The 19,380-nt window shown below is 46.9% G+C and overlaps 1 protein-coding gene across 3 annotated transcripts in view; it reads left to right on the top strand.

Annotated features, from left to right (window-relative positions):
• The window catches only part of DICER1 (dicer 1, ribonuclease III), an 848,581-nt gene that overhangs the window by 80,445 nt on the left and 748,756 nt on the right, over nt 1–19,380 (top strand). For all 3 annotated transcript variants that reach the window (XM_069208246.1, XM_069208245.1, XM_069208247.1), the window contains one exon: nt 9,160–9,290. In XM_069208246.1, the coding sequence (XP_069064347.1) occupies nt 9,160–9,290 (131 nt within the window). The remainder of the gene's footprint in view (nt 1–9,159; nt 9,291–19,380) is intronic.

Genomic DNA, 19,380 nt, shown 5'->3' with positions numbered 1-19,380 from the left:
ATGTCCTCTTCACTGGAGTTATCCTCAGTGATTTCAGAGAGGTTGGTCCCTCCTGTGAGGGAGCCAGCATCTCTGACTATGATTTGTGGAGTCAGGGCTTGAGAGGCCCTGTCTTCCCTAGATAGGACTGGTAGGGGGGAATCACCCTCCAAGTCACTATCATCATCCTCTGAGTTGCCATCCTCAGAGGGGTTGGCCTTTTCAAACTCTGCCAACAGCTCCTGGAGCTGTAGTTTGGAAGGTCTGGGGCCCATTACTATTTTCTTTATTTTACAGAGTGACCTTAGCTCCCTCATCTTAAGATGGAGGTAAGGTGTGGTGTCGAGTTCCACCACATTCATCTCTGCACTAGACATTATGCTTCTAAAAGTTGGAATACTTTTTAAGAAACTAAAACTAGTTCCAGGTTCTAATTCAAACTATTACCAAACTTTTAAACTCTAAAAGAAATGCTAAACAGGATCTAACACATGGCCCTAGCAGGTCTTTTAAGAATTTAGAAAAATAGCTCAAATTGCAAAAATCAATTTCTAATGACAATTTTTGGAATTTGTCGTGTGATCAGGTATTAGCTGAGTAGTCCAGCAAATGCAAAGTCTTGTACCCCACCGCTGATCCACCAATGTAGGAAGTTGGCTCTGTATGTGCTATTTCAAAGTAAGGAATAGCATGCACAGAGTCCAAGGGTTCCCCTTAGAGGTAAGATAGTGGCAAAAAGAGATAATACTAATGCTCTATTTTGTGGTAGTGTGGTCGAGCAGTAGGCTTATCAAAGGAGTAGTGTTAAGCATTTGTTGTACATACACACAGGCAATAAATGAGGAACACACACTCAGAGACAAATCCAGCCAATAGGTTTTGTTATAGAAAAATATATTTTCTTAGTTTATTTTAAGAACCACAGGTTCAAACTCTACATGTAATATCTCATTTGAAAGGTATTGCAGGTAAGTACTTTAGGAACTTTGAATCATTACATTAGCAGGTATACTTTTCATATAAAACACAAATAGCTGTTTTGAAAGTGGACACAGTGCAATTTTCACAGTTCCTTGGGGAGGTAAGTTTTTGTTAGTTTTGTCAGGTAAGTAAATCACTTACAAGTCTCAGGTTTGGGTCCAAGGTAGCCCACCGTTGGGGGTTCAGAGCAACCCCAAAGTTACCACACCAGCAGCTCAGGGCCGGTCAGGTGCAGAGGTCAAAGAGGTGCCCAAAACACATAGGCTTCAATGGAGAGAAGGGGGTGCCCCGGTCCCGGTCTGCCAGCAGGTAAGTACCCGCGTCTTCGGAGGGCAGACCAGGGGGGTTTTGTAGGGCACCGGGGGGGACACAAGTCAGCACAAAAAGTACACCCTCAGCAGCGCGGGGGTGGCCGGGTGCAGTGTGTAAACAAGCGTCGGGTTCTCTGTAGGTTTCAATGGGAGACCAAGGGGTCTCTTCAGCTGTGCAGGCAGGCAAGGGGGGCTCCTCGGGGTAGCCACCACCTGGGCAAGGGAGAGGGCCTCCTGGGGGTCACTCCTGCACAGAAGTTCTGTTCCTTCAGGTGCTGGGGGCTGCGGGTGCAGGGTCTTTTCCAGCCGTCGGGACTTTAGGTTCAGGCAGTCGCGGTCAGGGGGAGCCTCTGGATTCCCTCTGCAGGCGTCGCTGTGGGGGTTCAGGGGGGACAACTTTGGTTACTCACGGTCTCGGAGTCGCCGGAGGGTCCTCCCTGAGGTGTTGGTTCTCCACCAGTCGAGTCGGGGTCGCCGGGTGCAGTGTTGCAAGTCTCACGCTTCTTGCGGGGAGTTGCAGGGGTCTTTAAATCTGCTCCTTTGAAACAAAGTTGCAGTCTTTTGGAGCAGGGCCGCTGTCCTCGGGAGTTCCTTGTCTTTCTTGAAGCAGGGCAGTCCTCTGAGGATTCAGAGGTCGCTGGTCCTTTGGAAAGCGTCGCTGGAGCAGGTTTCTTTGGAAGGCAGGAGACAGGCCGGTAGGACCGGGGCCAAAGCAGTTGGTGTCTTCTGTTCTTCCTCTGCAGGGGTTTTTCAGCTCAGCAGTCTTCTTCTTCTTGTAGGTTTCAGGAATCTAAATTCTTAGGTTCAGGGGAGCCCTTAAATACTAAATTTAAGGGCGTGTTTAGGTCTGGGGGGTTAGTAGCCAATGGCTACTAGCCCTGAGGGTGGGTACACCCTCTTTGTGCCTCCTCCCAAGGGGAGGGGTCACATCCCTAATCCTATTGGGGAATCCTCCATCTGCAAGATGGAGGATTTCTAAAAGTTAGAGTCACTTCAGCTCAGGACACCTTAGGGGCTGTCCTGACTGGCCAGTGACTCCTCCTTGTTTTTCTCATTATTTTCTCCGACCTTGCCGCCAAAAGTGGGGGCCGTGGCCGGAGGGGGCGGGCAACTCCACTAGTTGAAGTGTCCTGCGGTGCTGGCACAAAGGGGTGAGCCTTTGAGGCTCACCGCCAGGTGTGACAGCTCCTGCCTGGGGGAGGTGTTAGCATCTCCACCCAGTGCAGGCTTTGTTACTGGCCTCAGAGTGACAAAGGCACTCTCCCCATGGGGCCAGCAACATGTCTCGGTTGTGGCAGGCTGCTGGAACTAGTCAGCCTACACAGATAGTCGGTTAAGGTTTCAGGGGGCACCTCTAAGGTGCCCTCTGGGGTGTATTTTACAATAAAATGTACACTGGCATCAGTGTGCATTTATTGTGCTGAGAAGTTTGATACCAAACTTCCCAGTTTTCAGTGTAGCCATTATGGTGCTGTGGAGTTCGTGTAAAACAGACTCCCAGACCATATACTCTTATGGCTACCCTGCACTTACAATGTCTAAGGTATTGCTTAGACACGGTAGGGGCACAGTGCTCATTCACTGGTGCCCTCACCTAGGGTATAGTGCACCCTGCCTTAGGGCTGTAAGGCCTACTAGAGGGGTGACTTATCTATACCTGCATGGGCAGTGAGAGGCTGGCATGGCACCCTGAGGGGAGTGCCATGTCGACTTACTCGTTTTGTTCTCACCAGCACACACAAGCTGGCAAGCAGTGTGTCTGTGCTGAGTGAGGGGTCTCCAGGGTGGCATAAGACATGCTGCAGCCCTTAGAGACCTTCCTTGGCATCAGGGCCCTTGGTACCAGGGGTACCACTTACAAGGGACTTATCTGGATGCCAGGGTGTGCCAATTGTGGAATCAAAAGTACAGGTTAGGGAAAGAACACTGGTGCTGGGGCCTGGTTAGCAGGCCTCAGCACACTTTCAATTCAAAACATAGCATCAGCAAAGGCAAAAAGTCAGGGGGTAACCATGCCAAGGAGGCATTTCCTTACACCTGGTATAAGGTGTAAGTACCTTAGGTACCCACCACACACCAGGCCAGCTTCTTACACCTGTTGACAGGACAATTGCCCACCACCATTGACCGGCTCCTAATGACTCCGTGTTCCTCACTTAACACCTGACCCCTTAGAGCTTGGTTATCCAAGGCACCACATCCCCAGGCATATTCCATTCCGCAAACCCAGATATGGAATCCAAGAGGCTGGGTCACCTTGAGAAGATGTTTTCTTCCTCCAGCCTGGCATTGCGGTCTGTGAACATCACATGCCTTTTTGGGCCGTTACACCCATACTTGATGGACACAGTTGCGTGGGTGCTGCCACAGGTCCTGGAGGTGGCCCCGGCCATTCTCTCCCAAGCTGTTGCTGATGGGAGAGATGCAGCAAATTTCACGATACGATGTGGACTGGATACAACCGACTCACTCGGTAGATCGGTTGAATCGATGGGGGCCTTGGGGCGCCACGCCTGGTTGAGGATGTCTGGCTCTTCGGTGATGTCCAGTCCACAGTCATGGACCTGCCCTTTGAATAGCACCCATCTCTTCAGAGTCAAAGAAAAAGCTCCAGGCTACGGCCAGGTTCTTGGGCCTTGCAACAGCCCCTCACCCCCTCATTCTGTTTTTCACCCCTTTCGTGGTTACGGCGGGGGCGCTCAACCATGTCCTTTTTCCTCCAGCCTCCGTGCAGCACATGCTGCCGAGTCTCTGCATGGCTAGGAGTATAGGATCCAACATCCTCATGGATCGGGAGGCCAGCTGTCCATTGCCTCTCCTGCTGCAGCAAACCTTCCTAGTCTGACACTTCCCCATCAGGGAACAGTCGGAGACAGGATTCACCACCACCTGTCCTGCTGGCAATCCATCACGCTAGACAGGTGGGTTCTGCAGATAGTCTGAAGAGGCCACTCCCTCCCCTTCCAGACTACCCCTTCATCCATGCCATATCCTACAATTGCATGATGGAGGATCACTTGGCACATTATTTGCTGGAAGGTTACAGCTCTCTCGGCCAAGGGAGCCATAGAGAGGGTCCATGTGCCAGAAGTAGGTTGTGGTTATTATTACTGCTAATTTATGGTGCCCAGAAAGGACAAAGGGCCTCCACCCTATCCTAGACCTCCGGTCCCTCAATCTCTTCCTCAGGAAGGAGAAGTTCAAAATGCTCACTCTGGGTCAGGTCCCATCTCCCCTGGACCCTGGGAGACTGGATGGTAGCGTTGGACTTGCTGGATGCTTATTTCCATTTTCAAGTACTGCCTGCCCACAGACGTTACTTGCAGTTCACAGATCACGAGCATTTTCAGTTTACTGTGCTCCCCTTTGGCCTTACCAGCGCCCCTCAGGTGTTCACCAAATTTATAGCAGTGGTTGCAGATCATCTGCGCAGGTCAGGGATTTCAGTCTTCTCCTACCTCAACGACTGGCTGTTGAAGGCAGGCTCACCCTAGGCTGTTGTCTCTCACCTCCAGACTACAGTGGACCTCCTGTATTCACTGGAGTTCGCTATAAATGTGCCAAAGCCACACCTGACTTCCTTTCAGACACTCCCTTTCATCAGAGCTGTTCTGGACACAGCGATGTTTCTCGCCTATCTTCCTGAGCGGCGAGTCCAGGTTATTCAGGCTATGATACTGATGTTTCAGCCACTATCCTGGCTTTCGGTGAGAATGACTTTGAGGCTGCTGGGCTAAATGGCCTCCTGCATCCTGCTGGTGACACATGTCAGATTGCATATGTGGGTTCTGCAGTGGGACCTGAGGTTCCAGTGGACGCAGCATCTGGAATATCCCTCAGACATGGTCCAGATCTCGGAGGGAACTACACAAGATCTGCAGTGGTGGCTCTTAAACTGCTATTGGGTCAGAGGCAGATCCCTCTCCCATCCTCAGCTAATCTGACAGTAGTGACAGATGCATCACTCCTGGGATGGAGCGGACACATGGGAGAGGCGGAGATGAGAGGCATCTGGTCTCCGGCAGAGTCCGGGCTCCACATCAGTGTTGTGGAGCTCAGGGCGATCAGGGTAGCAATAAAAGCGTTCCTTCCCTCTCTCAAAGGGAAAGTGCAGGTTTTCATGAACAACACTACTGCCATGTGGTACTGTAACAAGCAGAGCGGGTGGGGTCAGGAATCATTTGCCAGGAGGCTCTGCACCTCTGGACAGGGCTGGAACATCAGAGCATTTCCCTGGTGGTTCAACACCTGGTGGGCTTTCTGAATTCCAAAGCAGACAAACAAAGCCGTCAATGCCTGGTTGATTATCCGGAGGTGGTGCAAGGTTTTTTTCAGCAGTGGGAGATCTCTTTGCCGAAGCAGAGAAGCGCCATGTCAGCTGTTTTGCACGTTGGAGTTTTCAAGGAGACCCTTACTCGGCGACACTTTACATTTAGAGTGGAACTCGGCCTCCTGTATGCCTTTCCACCCACACCACTTCTGCCCTGAGGTCTCAAGAAGGTCAAGAACGACCTGGTCCAAGTAATCCTTGTGGCTCCGGACTGGGCACGAAGAGTCAGGTATCCTGAGCTATTGAGCATTGCCATCGATCCTCTAATCAGGCTGCCCCTTTGAGAGGATCTTCGGTCACAGCAGCAGGGGACAGTTCTCCACCCAAACCTGTCCAGTCTCCACCATCTTACATGGAGATTGAGTGACGGCAGTTGAAAGCTTTTGAGGTTCTGCCCAAAGCCTGTAATGTTATCTTGGCAGCCGGGGGGGTCTCTCCACCAAAATGGTTTACCCCTAGCGATGGAACAAATTTGTAGCCATTTGTACAGACTAGTCTGTTGATCCCCTCTCTGCTCCTCTCTCTGAAGTCCTCTTGTTTATACTTTCCTTAGCCCAGCAGGGCTCTGCTTTGAGGACCCTCAGAAGGTTATTTGTCTGCTATCTCTGCTTTTCTGAGATTACCCGACCAACCTTCTTTGTTTAAATCACCTATTGTTAGTAGATTCCTAAAGGGTCTTACCCATATGGTTTCTCCTTCACCATTCATAATGCCCCATTGGGAATTGGATCTGGTTCTTACTTTTCCACTCTGTATTCCTTTTGAGCCACTTCATAACTGTGCGCTCCAGCCTTTAACTTTAAAAATAGCTTTCTTTGTGGCCATCACTTCTGCCCGTTGTTCGAAGCTAGAGACCCTTTCTTCAAACCACCCTTCCTTTCCATCTATCCTGACAAGGTAGTGCTTTATACCAGGGCTTCCTTTTATGCAAAATTGGTCATGCCTTTTCATGTAGGCCAGTTCATTACCTTTCCTATTTTTTACGCACTCCTACATCCTTCAAAGTAAGAGGAGAAACTCCACTGCATGGACCCAAAAAGAGCATTGGCATTCTACCTTGATTGTACCAACGAGTTCCAGGTGGATGATCAACTATTTGTGGGTTATGTGGGTGCGAAGAAAGGTTGGGCCGTGCAGAGGACAACCATCTCCAGATGGGTATTTCTCTGCATTTAAATGTGCTGTGCATTGACGAAGAAGCAACCCCAGGGTGGTTTCCATGTTCACTCTATCAAACCAACAGCTGCAACCACTGTGTTAGCACGCAAAGTTCCAGCCCTTGACATCTGTCAAGAAGCAACATGGCCGTCATTGTACACATTCACCAAACACTTCTTCCTGGACAGTCCGGTCCGAAGGGACAAGTATTTTGCCCATTCGCTCCTGCAAGATTTCCTAATGTGATCTTGGTTCGCAGATCCACCTCCGCGGATGGTATTGTTTGGGTATCTACAGGGAGTGCAGAATTATTAGGCAAGTTGTATTTTTGAGGATTAATTTTATTATTGAACAACAACCATGTTCTCAATGAACCCAAAAAACTCATTAATATCAAAGCTGAATATTTTTGGAAGTAGTTTTTAGTTTGTTTTTAGTTTTAGCTATGTTAGGGGGATATCTGTGTGTGCACGTGACTATTACTGTGCATAATTATTAGGCAACTTAAAAAAATATATATATATACCCATTTCAATTATTTATTATTACCAGTGAAACCAATATAACATCTCAACATTCACAAATATACATTTCTGACATTCAAAAACAAAACAAAAACAAATCAGTGACCAATATAGCCACCTTTCTTTGCAAGGACACTCAAAAGCCTGCCATCCATGGATTCTGTCAGTGTTTTGATCTGTTCACCATCAACATTGCGTGCAGCAGCAACCACAGCCTCCCAGACACTGTTCAGAGAGGTGTACTGTTTTCCCTCCTTGTAAATCTCACATTTGATGATGGACCACAGGTTCTCAATGGGGTTCAGATCAGGTGAACAAGGAGGCCATGTCATTAGATTTCCTTCTTTTATACCCTTTCTTGCCAGCCACGCTGTGGAGTACTTGGACGCGTGTGATGGAGCATTGTCCTGCATGAAAATCATGTTTTTCTTGAAGGATGCAGACTTCTTCCTGTACCACTGCTTGAAGAAGGTGTCTTCCAGGAACTGACAGTAGGACTGGGAGTTGAGCTTGACTCCATCCTCAACCCGAAAAGGCCCCACAAGCTCATCTTTGATGATACCAGCCCAAACCAGTACTCCACCTCCACCTTGCTGGCGTCTGAGTCGGACTGGAGCTCTCTGCCCTTTACCAATCCAGCCACGGGCCCATCCATCTGGCCCATCAAGACTCACTCTCATTTCATCAGTCCATAAAACCTTAGAAAAATCAGTCTTGAGATATTTATTGGCCCAGTCTTGACGTTTCAGCTTGTGTGTCTTGTTCAGTGGTGGTCGTCTTTCAGCCTTTCTTACCTTGGCCATGTCTCTGAGTATTGCACACCTTGTGCTTTTGGGCACTCCAGTGATGTTGCAGCTCTGAAATATGGCCAAACTGGTGGCAAGTGGCATCGTGGCAGCTGCACGCTTGACTTTTCTCAGTTCATGGGCAGTTATTTTGCGCCTTGGTTTTTCCACACGCTTCTTGCGACCCTGTTGACTATTTTGAATGAAACGCTTGATTGTTCAATGATCACGCTTCAGAAGCTTTGCAATTTTAAGAGTGCTGCATCCCTCTGCAAGATATCTCACTATTTTTGACTTTTCTGAGCCTGTCAAGTCCTTCTTTTGACCCATTTTGCCAAAGGAAAGGAAGTTGCCTAATAATTATGCACACCTGATATAGGGTGTTGATGTCATTAGACCACACCCCTTCTCATTACAGAGATGCACATCACCTAATATGCTTAATTGGTAGTAGGCTTTCGAGCCTATACAGCTTGGAGTAAGACAACATGCATAAAGAGGATGATGTGGTCAAAATACTCATTTGCCTAATAATTCTGCACTCCCTGTATTCTAAGGTGAGGAATCTGCAACTAGAAGTCTCTGTCAGATGAATAAGTTACCTACCTTCGATAAGGCATTATCTGGTAGAGACATATTCTAGTTTCAGATTCCTTACCGTCCCACCCAACCTCCCTGCTCAGCTAACGGATCTCTAGGGACATGGACTTCCCTTTCAGGGCCCTAGTTCTTGCATAGTGGTTCGTGTTCTTCATGGCTCCGTGCTTCTGGCGTGGAAGGTCGTGAAAAGAAACTGACTTCAGTACGATGGGGTAGCACACAACACCAACGACAGGTGCAGAGTCGACTAATGCCACCTAACGACACACAGGAGTACTGCTCGAGGAGAAGAAATCTAATGATCCCCATGGATGACTGTGGAAATTCTAAGGTAAGGAATCTGAAAATAAAATATGTCTATCAGCTAATGGATTACCGAAGGTAAGTAACTTGTTCCTTTCAGTTTCTCCTCTTTTATTTTTTGTCACATATTTATCTGATACCAGCAGATAATTTATCATGGGAACAGTAAATATATTTCTTCTTCCTAGCAAACCAAGTTGCTCAGCAAGTTTCAGCTGTCAAGACTCATTCAGACCTTAAGGTTGGGGAATATTCAGATTTGGAATTGACTGAATTGTGGACAGCAGAGAAATGGAACGAAGAATTTGTTCAACATCAGGTAAAGTATAGTAGTGGATTCATAGATTAAAAATGGTTTCAAAACTCCCTTACCATGACAGCATCCTCAAACCTCAATTTTGAATGGGTTTGGTACATTAGTACCTATACCTGGAATGTGCAGCCTGATGCAGCGCTTCAAAACTCAGGGGAGTGTGCTTTACTGAACACTGTCATGCTATGCCTCTCTTTTCTGGCACCTCTCCCAACCTACCTCTCCTCTCCTGATAATGTCCACTGGTCCTTGGAACACATTTTCTCTTTCTGTTGCCTGGCAACTATAAAACAGAAAGGGCAGGCAAGACGTCAGGGCAGGTTTATAAGAGAGTTGCTGCCCCATGCCTGACGTTGAGTCAACACAATTGTTGGCTTTGCTGCTGCCCACTTACCCATCCGCTGTTTTCTTTCCCCCCTACTCCTGCACCCCCAGGAAAGCCACCACGCCCTTGAGCCAGGGAAGTCAAGACATCTCACTTACATTTATACGGGGTACTGGAGGAACTGGTGGGCTGACTAATAGTGTGACATTTTGCATAGAAGTGGGGCCCATATTTTTTACCTGGGTTCAGGGCACGGAGCAACTACACACACACTGCCCATTACTTGCCACAGCCCTGACACTAGTGCCTACTATTATTTCCAATTTGTCTAGTCTGTTCAGCATAATTGTGTGGCCAACTGTGTTATATGCCATAAACCGACCAAGAATATGAGAGTTCATTTCTTATCCTGATCATTGAAAAAAGGAGTTCCTTTAGGTGAGCTATAACTGGTTTGGTCCCACTCACTATATTGGTGTTCATTGAGGAGGTGCTCTAATTATGTGGTCTTAAAACTCTCAGCTCCTCTTGTGGTCTATATTTTTTTTCAGGAGTGAGGTGAAAATAATGTACTTTAGATGACCATGTAGGGCTCTTGATCGGAAGGAAGCATTTGGCTTATAAACAAGCAATGCAAGAGGGGTAAGTCAGTGAGCATGGGTCTGTATGTGAGTTGTACACTTTATTTTGGAAACCTGTTTGAGAACCTAAGCGGTCTCTAGTGGTTTCAAGAATGTGATTGCAGGAGTCCGTAAAAAAGTGAGATGAGAGGAGTATGTTGGGCTGTTAAGAAATCTAATAGATCTTCAAAATGCTGTTGATATGCAACTTGGTTGCACTTCTCGTATCTATGGTTCCACAGCTTATGATGGTTGTTACTGTTCTCCTTTTGTTTATTCAGTGCTTCTGTAATGCATTTTGCAAAGTAGACTTTTCTGGCTTGTCTGCATGCTCTGTGGTAGTCTTATCCACGTAGCTTACAGCGAGTTTTGACATGAATGTGCAAGATTAGTGCTCTGGGTTATGAATAACTCAATTAAATTCAGCAGCCTTCTTGCTGAATCATCGGAGTGTTTTAATGCCTTGTTTACATTTGGAAGCTTTTATAGGAGAAAGGGTATCCCGGACAGTAGAAACGTTGTGTAGTTTGTTCAACGGTGAATTATGATTGCCTATATGAGTTTGAAAGTTTTTACCTCTGATGTACTTTGAATATATGTTTTAGGAGTGTTTAAGAGGACTGAAGTGTTTAGGTTGTGGGTGGTTGATTTATGTGTGAGGTTATTCAGAGCAGTTGCGATGAAGGAATGGTCCGAATACGTCTCTTGCTTTAACGTTGATCTTTCAAGTTTGTACTTTCTGACGGGGTCAAGTGTGTGCCCTGCTTTGTATGGAGGGCTACTGATTATCAGTTGGAAAATGCTTGCATGTTTGCAGTGAGGACTGTTGTGGATTTTGCGATCTGGCTTATTGACCAATAAAATAAAGTCATCCATGATCACACGTTTTTGGCCTCGAGCTGAAAGTGTAACATCAGTTCCAGGAGGCCTTCCATTGCATTTGGGTTGGACGTCAGAACACTGTGAGCCCTTGAACTGAGAGCCTTCACACCAAACAACACAAAGCCAGCTCTGATCCCCGGGGGGGATCACCAGCGGCGACTCTACCTCCTTGAGAAAGATGGCTTCACTCGCTCCTTTCCACCGTAAATAATGGTCCTTTCTCATCTCAGACTAAAGGGTGCAGTCAAGAATCTCCAGTTCCTGACACCATTCTACAAATGTCCTCTTCTGAATGAATGAATTATCAGTAGCCAATACTTAAAGGTTACGTCAGCTGCATTTACAACAAGCTGACACCAAGACACATTGAGGATGTTTTTCAGCGTTTAATAGCAATAAAGAGAGAAAGTATTTGCTGTGCTCTTCACCTTAAAGCTAGAAGATGTTTCTTTTGTACATGTTGAAAAAAGAGAAACAGATTGCATAAGTGCATAGTATTTTCATAAGAATGGCATTTTGCTTGTATGTCGTCCTGTACCATCTGTAATTGGCAGAGGACCGAAGTGCTGGGAAACAAGAGAGGAGATAAGCAAGGGTGGGGAATTTATATCATCCGAGCCATGTGAATTTCAGTCACGGCATGAAGTTTTAAAGTCTAGTTTGTCCTAAGGGCAACTAGACATTAAATCACTGTAAGAAAGAAGCAATGGTATATGCAGGAAGTTTTGCCAATGTTGTTAATAATGAGCTGCTTTTTGTTGTAAGTTGTAGCTTGGTGAGCAGTTGGGCAATTTAAGCAAACAGCTTAAAAGAGCAGTGGCAAACCAGTGGGCACTGCCTATGAGATTTATTGGTTGGGCTTATGTTTTTAGCTATGCTGCAAATGGCTGAAAGTAATGTAAAAAAGCTGTATGAAACTGCCATCATAGTCTGCGTTATGGCACTTTTTTAAATTTTCAGTTAAGCTGCACTGAAGCTGGTGTATTAAATAGCTAGCAAAGCATTCACAAAACGATAGCTCTTGCGTAGGCGTGTCATATTGGCTTTGCCAGTGCTTGGTATGGAATGCCAGATGGTAAGTTATAAGTATTTATATAGTGCTTTCAATGGCTGAAAGCTAATATTATAGAATAGAGAATGCTCTTGGCAAGTTGTTAATGTGTCCAGATTCGGAGGCATTTTAGGACCATTCAAAAACTGTGAAAATGTGCTGTATAAATGCGCTGAATGTAACATAAGAAGTCCTGAACAGAAAATTCCAGTATGTTACAGCTTTTGTTAAAGTGACACTTTAACCAAAAAAACACTCCTGATTCCTTGCTAGTAGTACAATATAGCAATAATCGGTGTTAATTGGGTTTCCTAGAGCATTTGGCCTTTCTTCCACTGTACCTCCTGCACCATTCAAATCATGGCCCTTGTGCCTGCAAGGTAACTGTGCTTGTGACTGCTTGTTTAGTAGCAGCATACAACAATAATCTGTGTTCAGTGGGTTTCCTGGAGCGTTTGGCCCCTCTGCCGCTGCCCCATTCAAATCATGGCCCTGGTGCCTATAAGGTAACTGCGCATGTGACTCCTTGCTTAGTAGCAACATATAGTTATAATCACTGTTCAGTGGGTTTCCTGAAGCATTTGGCCCCTGTGCCATGCACCTGCTGCACCATGAAACAGGGTCGTCCAAAGGGCTGGCTTTGCTTCTGTTCATGGAGATGAAACTGAAGTTGAACCACTCGCAATGACTGGTGCCCCGCAGCATGGCTCCTGGTCCTTCTCTGCCTGGCTGTAGCTCTGACGAGGAGAACAAGACACCTCCAGCTGCTGTAGACTGAGAGGCGGCCTCGTTGAGGGGTGTTTGCAAGGAGAGATGGCAAAGTGACCCAGCTGCTATTGGTGAAGGAAGGTGGGGACGCACTGAGGGAGGTTTTTACAGTGTGGCTGGCTGTACCTCCTCTCAGGAGAACAAGACACTAGGAACTTTAATATTTATTTATATATACATTTATGTAACAATTTTGTGTGCCACTCAAACAAAAATTAAGGTACAAGAGAGCTTTAGACTGCAATAAAAGATACAGTAGAGTTTACCTGTAACACCAGCAGCAGATGGGAGTGGGGGGCAGTCAGAACATGATCCGTAGACTGAGGGGGGTCACGTGGAGAGGAATTTGTGAGGAGTGGCAGCGAAGTGGCCCAGCCACAATTGCAGAAGGAAATGAGTGCCACTGAACATGCTGAATAAAAAAAATGGTGCTGCTTTGTGTGAACACGTCAAACAGCAATTAATTACGATTTAAATCAATTACTAAGGTGTTAAAGTGATTTAAATTATTTGTAATCTGATGTGATTTTGTAATTGTCCTGGTGCCTGCAAGATAAGTGCTTGATTAGTATTAGCATTTAGCTATAATAGGTGTTCAGTGGATTTCATGGAGCTTTTGGCCCCTGTGCCACTGCACTTGCTGCACCATGCAAGAGGGTCATCCTGGGGGCTGCCTTGGTGAATGTTTGTGGAAATAAAAGAGAAGTTGAAACTCCTGCAATGACCGGTGCCCCGCAGCAAGGCTCCTGGGTCCTGCTCTTCTGTCTGACTGTACCTCCAACGAGGAGAACGAGACACCTCCAGCAGCCATAGACTGAGAGGGGAGTCGTGTTTAGAGGGGTTTGAGAGGAGGGGTGGCAAAGTGACCCAGCTGCAATTGCTAAACAAGAGTACCGAAAATAGAAGAGAAGGGGCAGGACAGAGGATGTTGCATAACAGCCAGAACTGCTGACCTTTCAGCTAGGTAGCCGGGATTGAGTCTCTGTGTTGGCTCAGCAGGTCTGAGAGAGCAGCCTCACAAAGAAGTTTGGCAGATGAAAAGGAGTACTTGGGCCTCGGGGTACTGATAACAGCAAAAACATGTGGAACAACTGGAAATAGTGCGCAACATCCAATAGAAATGGAGGGCAACTAAGTGGCAAACACACAAACCAGTAAAAAGTAAGGGTGAGATATGTAAGTCCCTTTTAATAATTACATTAAACACAATAGATTTCACAAGCACAGCGCTAGAGCGGTGCAGGCAAAAACTAAAAACAGAGCTACCGAAGCCTGATGCTCCCTGCTGTTCTCAAGTCAGGGATTGGGTGGAGGAACAATGCGCCCTCCCCCAGATAAAACATCTCCTTTTGCTAGAATTGCCTAAAGATGGGCTCACATGGGTCACTGAGCATTCCGTCATCCTTTTACTCAGACGCTGATGTGAGCATATACTGGAGCTGGAAATCCTTGAAAATAGTGCAAGTAAGGGGAAGTCAATGCAGTGCCCTTAATTACAGCTCCAGCATTGTCATTTATGAGGCTGGGGGTTGGAATGTGGCCTCACATCCTTGGAGTTCCTGCAGTGAGCTGTTTGAAGGCCACCTCCCCCTTTCCGTCTCATTTGCATATTCCTTTCTCTTTCCGATGGGAGTTAAAATTGTACTTTAATGCTACCCCAGGACCATTTCTCATAGCTTTTTGGAATCCACGTTTCTCCCCCAATTGTATCTGGACAGTAATCCATGCTTTCTGTTCGCCCTGGACCTCTGATACCTCTCTCTGCCAAAGACTCCTTCAGCCAGGCTGTGCGACTCCCTTCAGCAGATTTCAGCTACCTACTGTGCAAGACTGGCATTCTCATCTTTGTGTCCAGGCACAATTCCTTCATTACCCGCCGGGATAGGTTTCTGAGTTTCAGCTGCAGAAAAAAGTGCATGTCTGAATGGCGTGCTTTTGTCCGCATTTATAGATTGAAAGTGCTGGCTTTGCCCACTATTCCCTCCCTCAACACTTCCCTCTTCACCACTTGTCCACAAACTGCCCAGGCCTCTTCCTGCTTTTGCCCTGGGGAGGCCTCCCTCATCCGCAGATCTCTAGATAGGTTATCACTACAGCAATCATATCTCATTGATGCAGTCCTTCCTCTCGTCATCTGATCTCATAAGCTGGCCTCTGACCTCATGCAAGCATTAGCCAGTTCTCTGCTCTGTGAGGGTTCATCTTGTTCTTTTAAAGTCACAGTTATTGATCCTGCAACTGGTTACACTGTCCATTGCTCTGCTTATTGTACTGTCTGCTGCAGAGGTGGTGTGTATGCAAGTTATGTACCTGGGTGGAAGTATGTGCGTGCGCACACTTGAGTCTGCCAGGCCAGAAACCTGTCAAGCAGAAGAACGTGTGTTTGTTTTTAATGTGCATCTGCAGGAGATTGAGTTTCTATGCCAGAAGAGGGTACGTTGTCTTAGCAGATTGTCTGTGTTTTTATGTACCTTTGTAGGGAGGTTGTGTGTCTGCAGGTTAGAGGTGTGTGAATGTGAAAAAGGGGTAAGTTTGTATTTGTGTGTTGTAGGAAGTTGGCTCTCTATGTGCTATTTCAAAGTAAGGAATAGCATGCACAGAGTCCAAGGGTTCCCCTTAGAGGTAAGATAGTGGCAAAAAGAGATAATACTAATGCTCTATTTTGTGGTAGTGTGGTCGAGCAGTAGGCTTATCAAAGGAGTAGTGTTAAGCATTTGTTGTACATACACACAGGCAATAAATGAGGAACACACACTCAGAGACAAATCCAGCCAATAGGTTTTGTTATAGAAAAATATATTTTCTTAGTTTATTTTAAGAACCACAGGTTCAAATTCTACATGTAATATCTCATTTGAAAGGTATTGCCGGTAAGTACTTTAGGAACTTTGAATAATTACAGTAGCATATATACTTTTCACATAAAACACAAATAGCTGTTTTAAAAGTGGACACAGTGCAATTTTCACAGTTCCTGGGGGAGGTAAGTTATTGTTAGTTTTAGCAGGTAAGTAAATCACTTACAAGTCTCAGGTTTGGGTCCAAGGTAGCCCACCGTTGGGGGTTCAGAGCAACCCCAAAGTTACCACACCAGCAGCTCAGGGCCGGTCAGGTGCAGAGGTCAAAGAGGTGCCCAAAACACATAGGCTTCAATGGAGAGAAGGGGGTGCCCCCCGCGCCTTCGGAGGGCAGACCAGGGGGGTTTTGTAGGGCACCGGGGGGGACACAAGTCAGCACAAAAAGTACACCCCCAGCAGCGCGGGGGCGGCCGGGTGCAGTGTGCAAACACGCGTCGGGTTTTCAATGATTTTCAATGAGAGACCAAGGGATCTCTTCAGCGGTGCAGGCAGGCAAGGGGGGGGCTCCTCGGGGTAGCCACCACCTGGGCAAGGGAGAGGGCCTCCTGGGGATCACTCCTGCACAGAAGTTCCGTTCCTTCAGGTGCTGGGGGCTGCGGGTGCAGGGTTTTTTCCAGCCGTCGGGACTTTAGGTTCAGGCAGTCGCGGTCAGGGGGAGCCTCGGGATTCCCTCTGCAGGCGTCGCTGTGGGGTCTCAGGGGGGACAACTTTGGTTACTCACGGTCTCGGAGTCGCCGGAGGGTCCTCCCTGAGGTGTTGGTTCTCCACCAGTCGAGTCGGGGTCGCCGGGTGCAGTGTTGCAAGTCTCACGCTTCTTGCGGGGATTTGCAGGGGTCTTTAAATCTGCTCCTCTGTAACAAAGTTGCAGTTCTTTTGGAGCAGTGCCGCTGTCCTCTGGAGTTTCTTGTCTTTCTTGAAGCAGGGCAGTCCTCTGAGGATTCAGAGGTCGCTGGTCCTTGGGAAAGCGTCGCTGGAGCAGGTTTCTTTGGAAGGCAGGAGACAGGCCGGTAGGTCTGGGGCCAAAGCAGTTGGTGTCTTCTTTTCTTCCTCTGCAGGGATCTTTCAGCTCAGCAGTCCTCTTCTTCTTGTAAGTTGCAGGAATCTAAATCTTTAGGTTCAGGGGAGCCCTTAAATACTAAATTTAAGGGCGTGTTTAGGTCTGGGGGGTTAGTAGCCAATGGCTACTAGCCCTGAGGGTGGGTACACCCTCTTTGTGCCTCCTCCCAAGGGGAGGGGGTCACATCCCTAATCCTATTGGGGAATCCTCCATCTGCAAGATGGAGGATTTCTAAAAGTTAGTCACTTCAGCTCAGGACACCTAAGGGGCTGTCCTGACTGGCCAGTGACTCCTCCTTGTTATTCTCATTATCTCCTCCGGTCTTGCCGCCAAAAGTGGGGCCGTGGCTGGAGGGGGCGGGCAACTCCACTAGCTGGAGTGCCCTGCGGTGCTGGAACAAAGGGGGAAAGCCTTTGAGGCTCACCGCCAGGTGTTACAGCTCCTGTCTGGGGGAGGTGATAGCATCTCCACCCAGTGCAGGCTTTGTTACTGGCCTCAGAGTGACAAAGGCACTCTCCCCATGGGGCCAGCAACATGTCTCGGTTGTGGCAGGCTGCTGGAACCAGTCAGCCTACACAGATAGTCGGTTAAGGTTTCAGGGGGCACCTCTAAGGTGCCCTCTGGGGTGTATTTCACAATAAAATGTGCACTGGCATCAGTGTGCATTTATTGTGCTGAGAAGTTTGATACCAAACTTCCCAGTTTTCAGTGTAGCCATTATGGTGCTGTGGAGTCCGTGTTTGACAGACTCCCAGACCATATACTCTTATGGCTACCCTGCACTTACAATGTCTAAGGTTTGGCTTAGACACTGTAGGGGCACAGTACTCATGCACTGGTGCCCTCACCTATGGTATAGTGCACCCTGCCTTAGGGCTGTAAGGCCTACTAGAGGGGTGACTTATCTATACTGCATAGGCAGTGCGAGGTTCGCATGGCACCCTGAGGGGAGTGCCATGTCGACTTACTCGTTTTGTTCTCATCAGCACACACAAGCTGGCAAGCAGTGTGTCTGTGCTGAGTGAGGGGTCCCCAGGGTGGCATAAGATATGCTGCAGCCCTTAGAGACCTTCCCTGGCATCAGGGCCCTTGGTACCAGGGGTACCAGTTACAAGGGACTTACCTGGATGCCAGGGTGTGCCAATTGTGGAATCAAAAGTACAGGTTAGGGAAAGAACAATGGTCCTGGGGCCTGGTTAGCAGGCCTCAGCACACTTTCAATTCAAAACATAGCATCAGCAAAGGCAAAAAGTCAGGGGGTAACCATGCCAAGGAGGCATTTCCTTACATGTGTGCATCTGTATGAGACATGTCTGCAGTGCGCTTTGTGTGCTTACTTCTTTGCAAAGTGTCTGTCTTAGCAGATGTTTGTGGGGCTGTCAGACAATCTGCTGGGCCTCTCTTCTCTAGAGAGATATTTAGGATAAATAGCTTAAAAGCAGCAGCTCTTGAAGTTATTCTGCTCCACTTGTCACTTCAACAGGAAAGAGAGAACAAGATGAGAGAGCCAGAAAAGCAAAAGAGACCAGAGAAGGGAAATAAACTGAGGAAAAAAATCAAAAGGTAGATAAAAGTAGACAGAAAATAGCAGAAATATGAAAGAAATGAATCTTTAGGCGAGGAAACCAGGGCTTGAAAAAAATGGGCCGGAAAGGGAAAAGAATGAACATTATTTGTAAATTGAAAAAAGTTGACTTTGATCTGATCTGTGGGTGGTGGGAGGTTAACAAGTGTATGTTTTTTATTTTTTGAACAAAAAAATATTTTTGAGATGTATCAGTAAGTACAAATGTCATTCGTAATGTAATAAAAAATAATGAGCAAAACAAAAGAAGCCTGCAAGAAAAGGAAATTGTGCCACATCAGTCATCCCAGCATTTCCATATTTTCAGGAATCTCCCTATAGGCCCAATTCTCAATGTGTACAGATTTTCAAATGATTTAACTTTCCACATTTTTGCGATTCACTGACTCGAAATTCTGGACTTAGCTGGATTTTCAGTTAGTTAATATCAGACATCTTGTGATCAGGGTGGAGGCCCTCATTGCCATCTGGGATGATCTTAAAAATACAGTAGACCGCAATGGAGTTACTGCACTACTTCTCTTGGACTTCTCAGCTACCTTTGACCATGTCCGCTAATATAAAGACTCTACGAATCCGGCATAGAGGGGACTTCTCTCGACTAGAACGCATCCTACCCTCAAAAACAAACAAACATAATCCATACTCCCTCTTTCTCATCCAAATTCTACTTCACAAAATCAGGGGTCCCTCAAGGCTCATTCATCTCACCCATGCTATTCAACATCTACATGTAGTCATTACTTGCAGTGATCAATGAATTTCAACTCACATGCTACAGCTTTGCAGATGACACACAAATTGCCCTTTAACTAGAATGCCGCAAAGACATTAGAAACTCACAAATCTTCAGTTGCCTCAGAAGCCGTTGATCAGTGGATGACTTGGAGTCATCTCAAACTGAAGTCTTCCAAAATGTAAATGCTCACATGTGGCGATTGAAAATATTA

Source organism: Pleurodeles waltl, chromosome 9 (genome assembly GCF_031143425.1).
Source record: "Pleurodeles waltl isolate 20211129_DDA chromosome 9, aPleWal1.hap1.20221129, whole genome shotgun sequence".
NCBI classification, from domain to species: domain Eukaryota; kingdom Metazoa; phylum Chordata; class Amphibia; order Caudata; family Salamandridae; genus Pleurodeles; species Pleurodeles waltl.
This window is presented reverse-complemented; position numbering and strand designations above follow the sequence as displayed.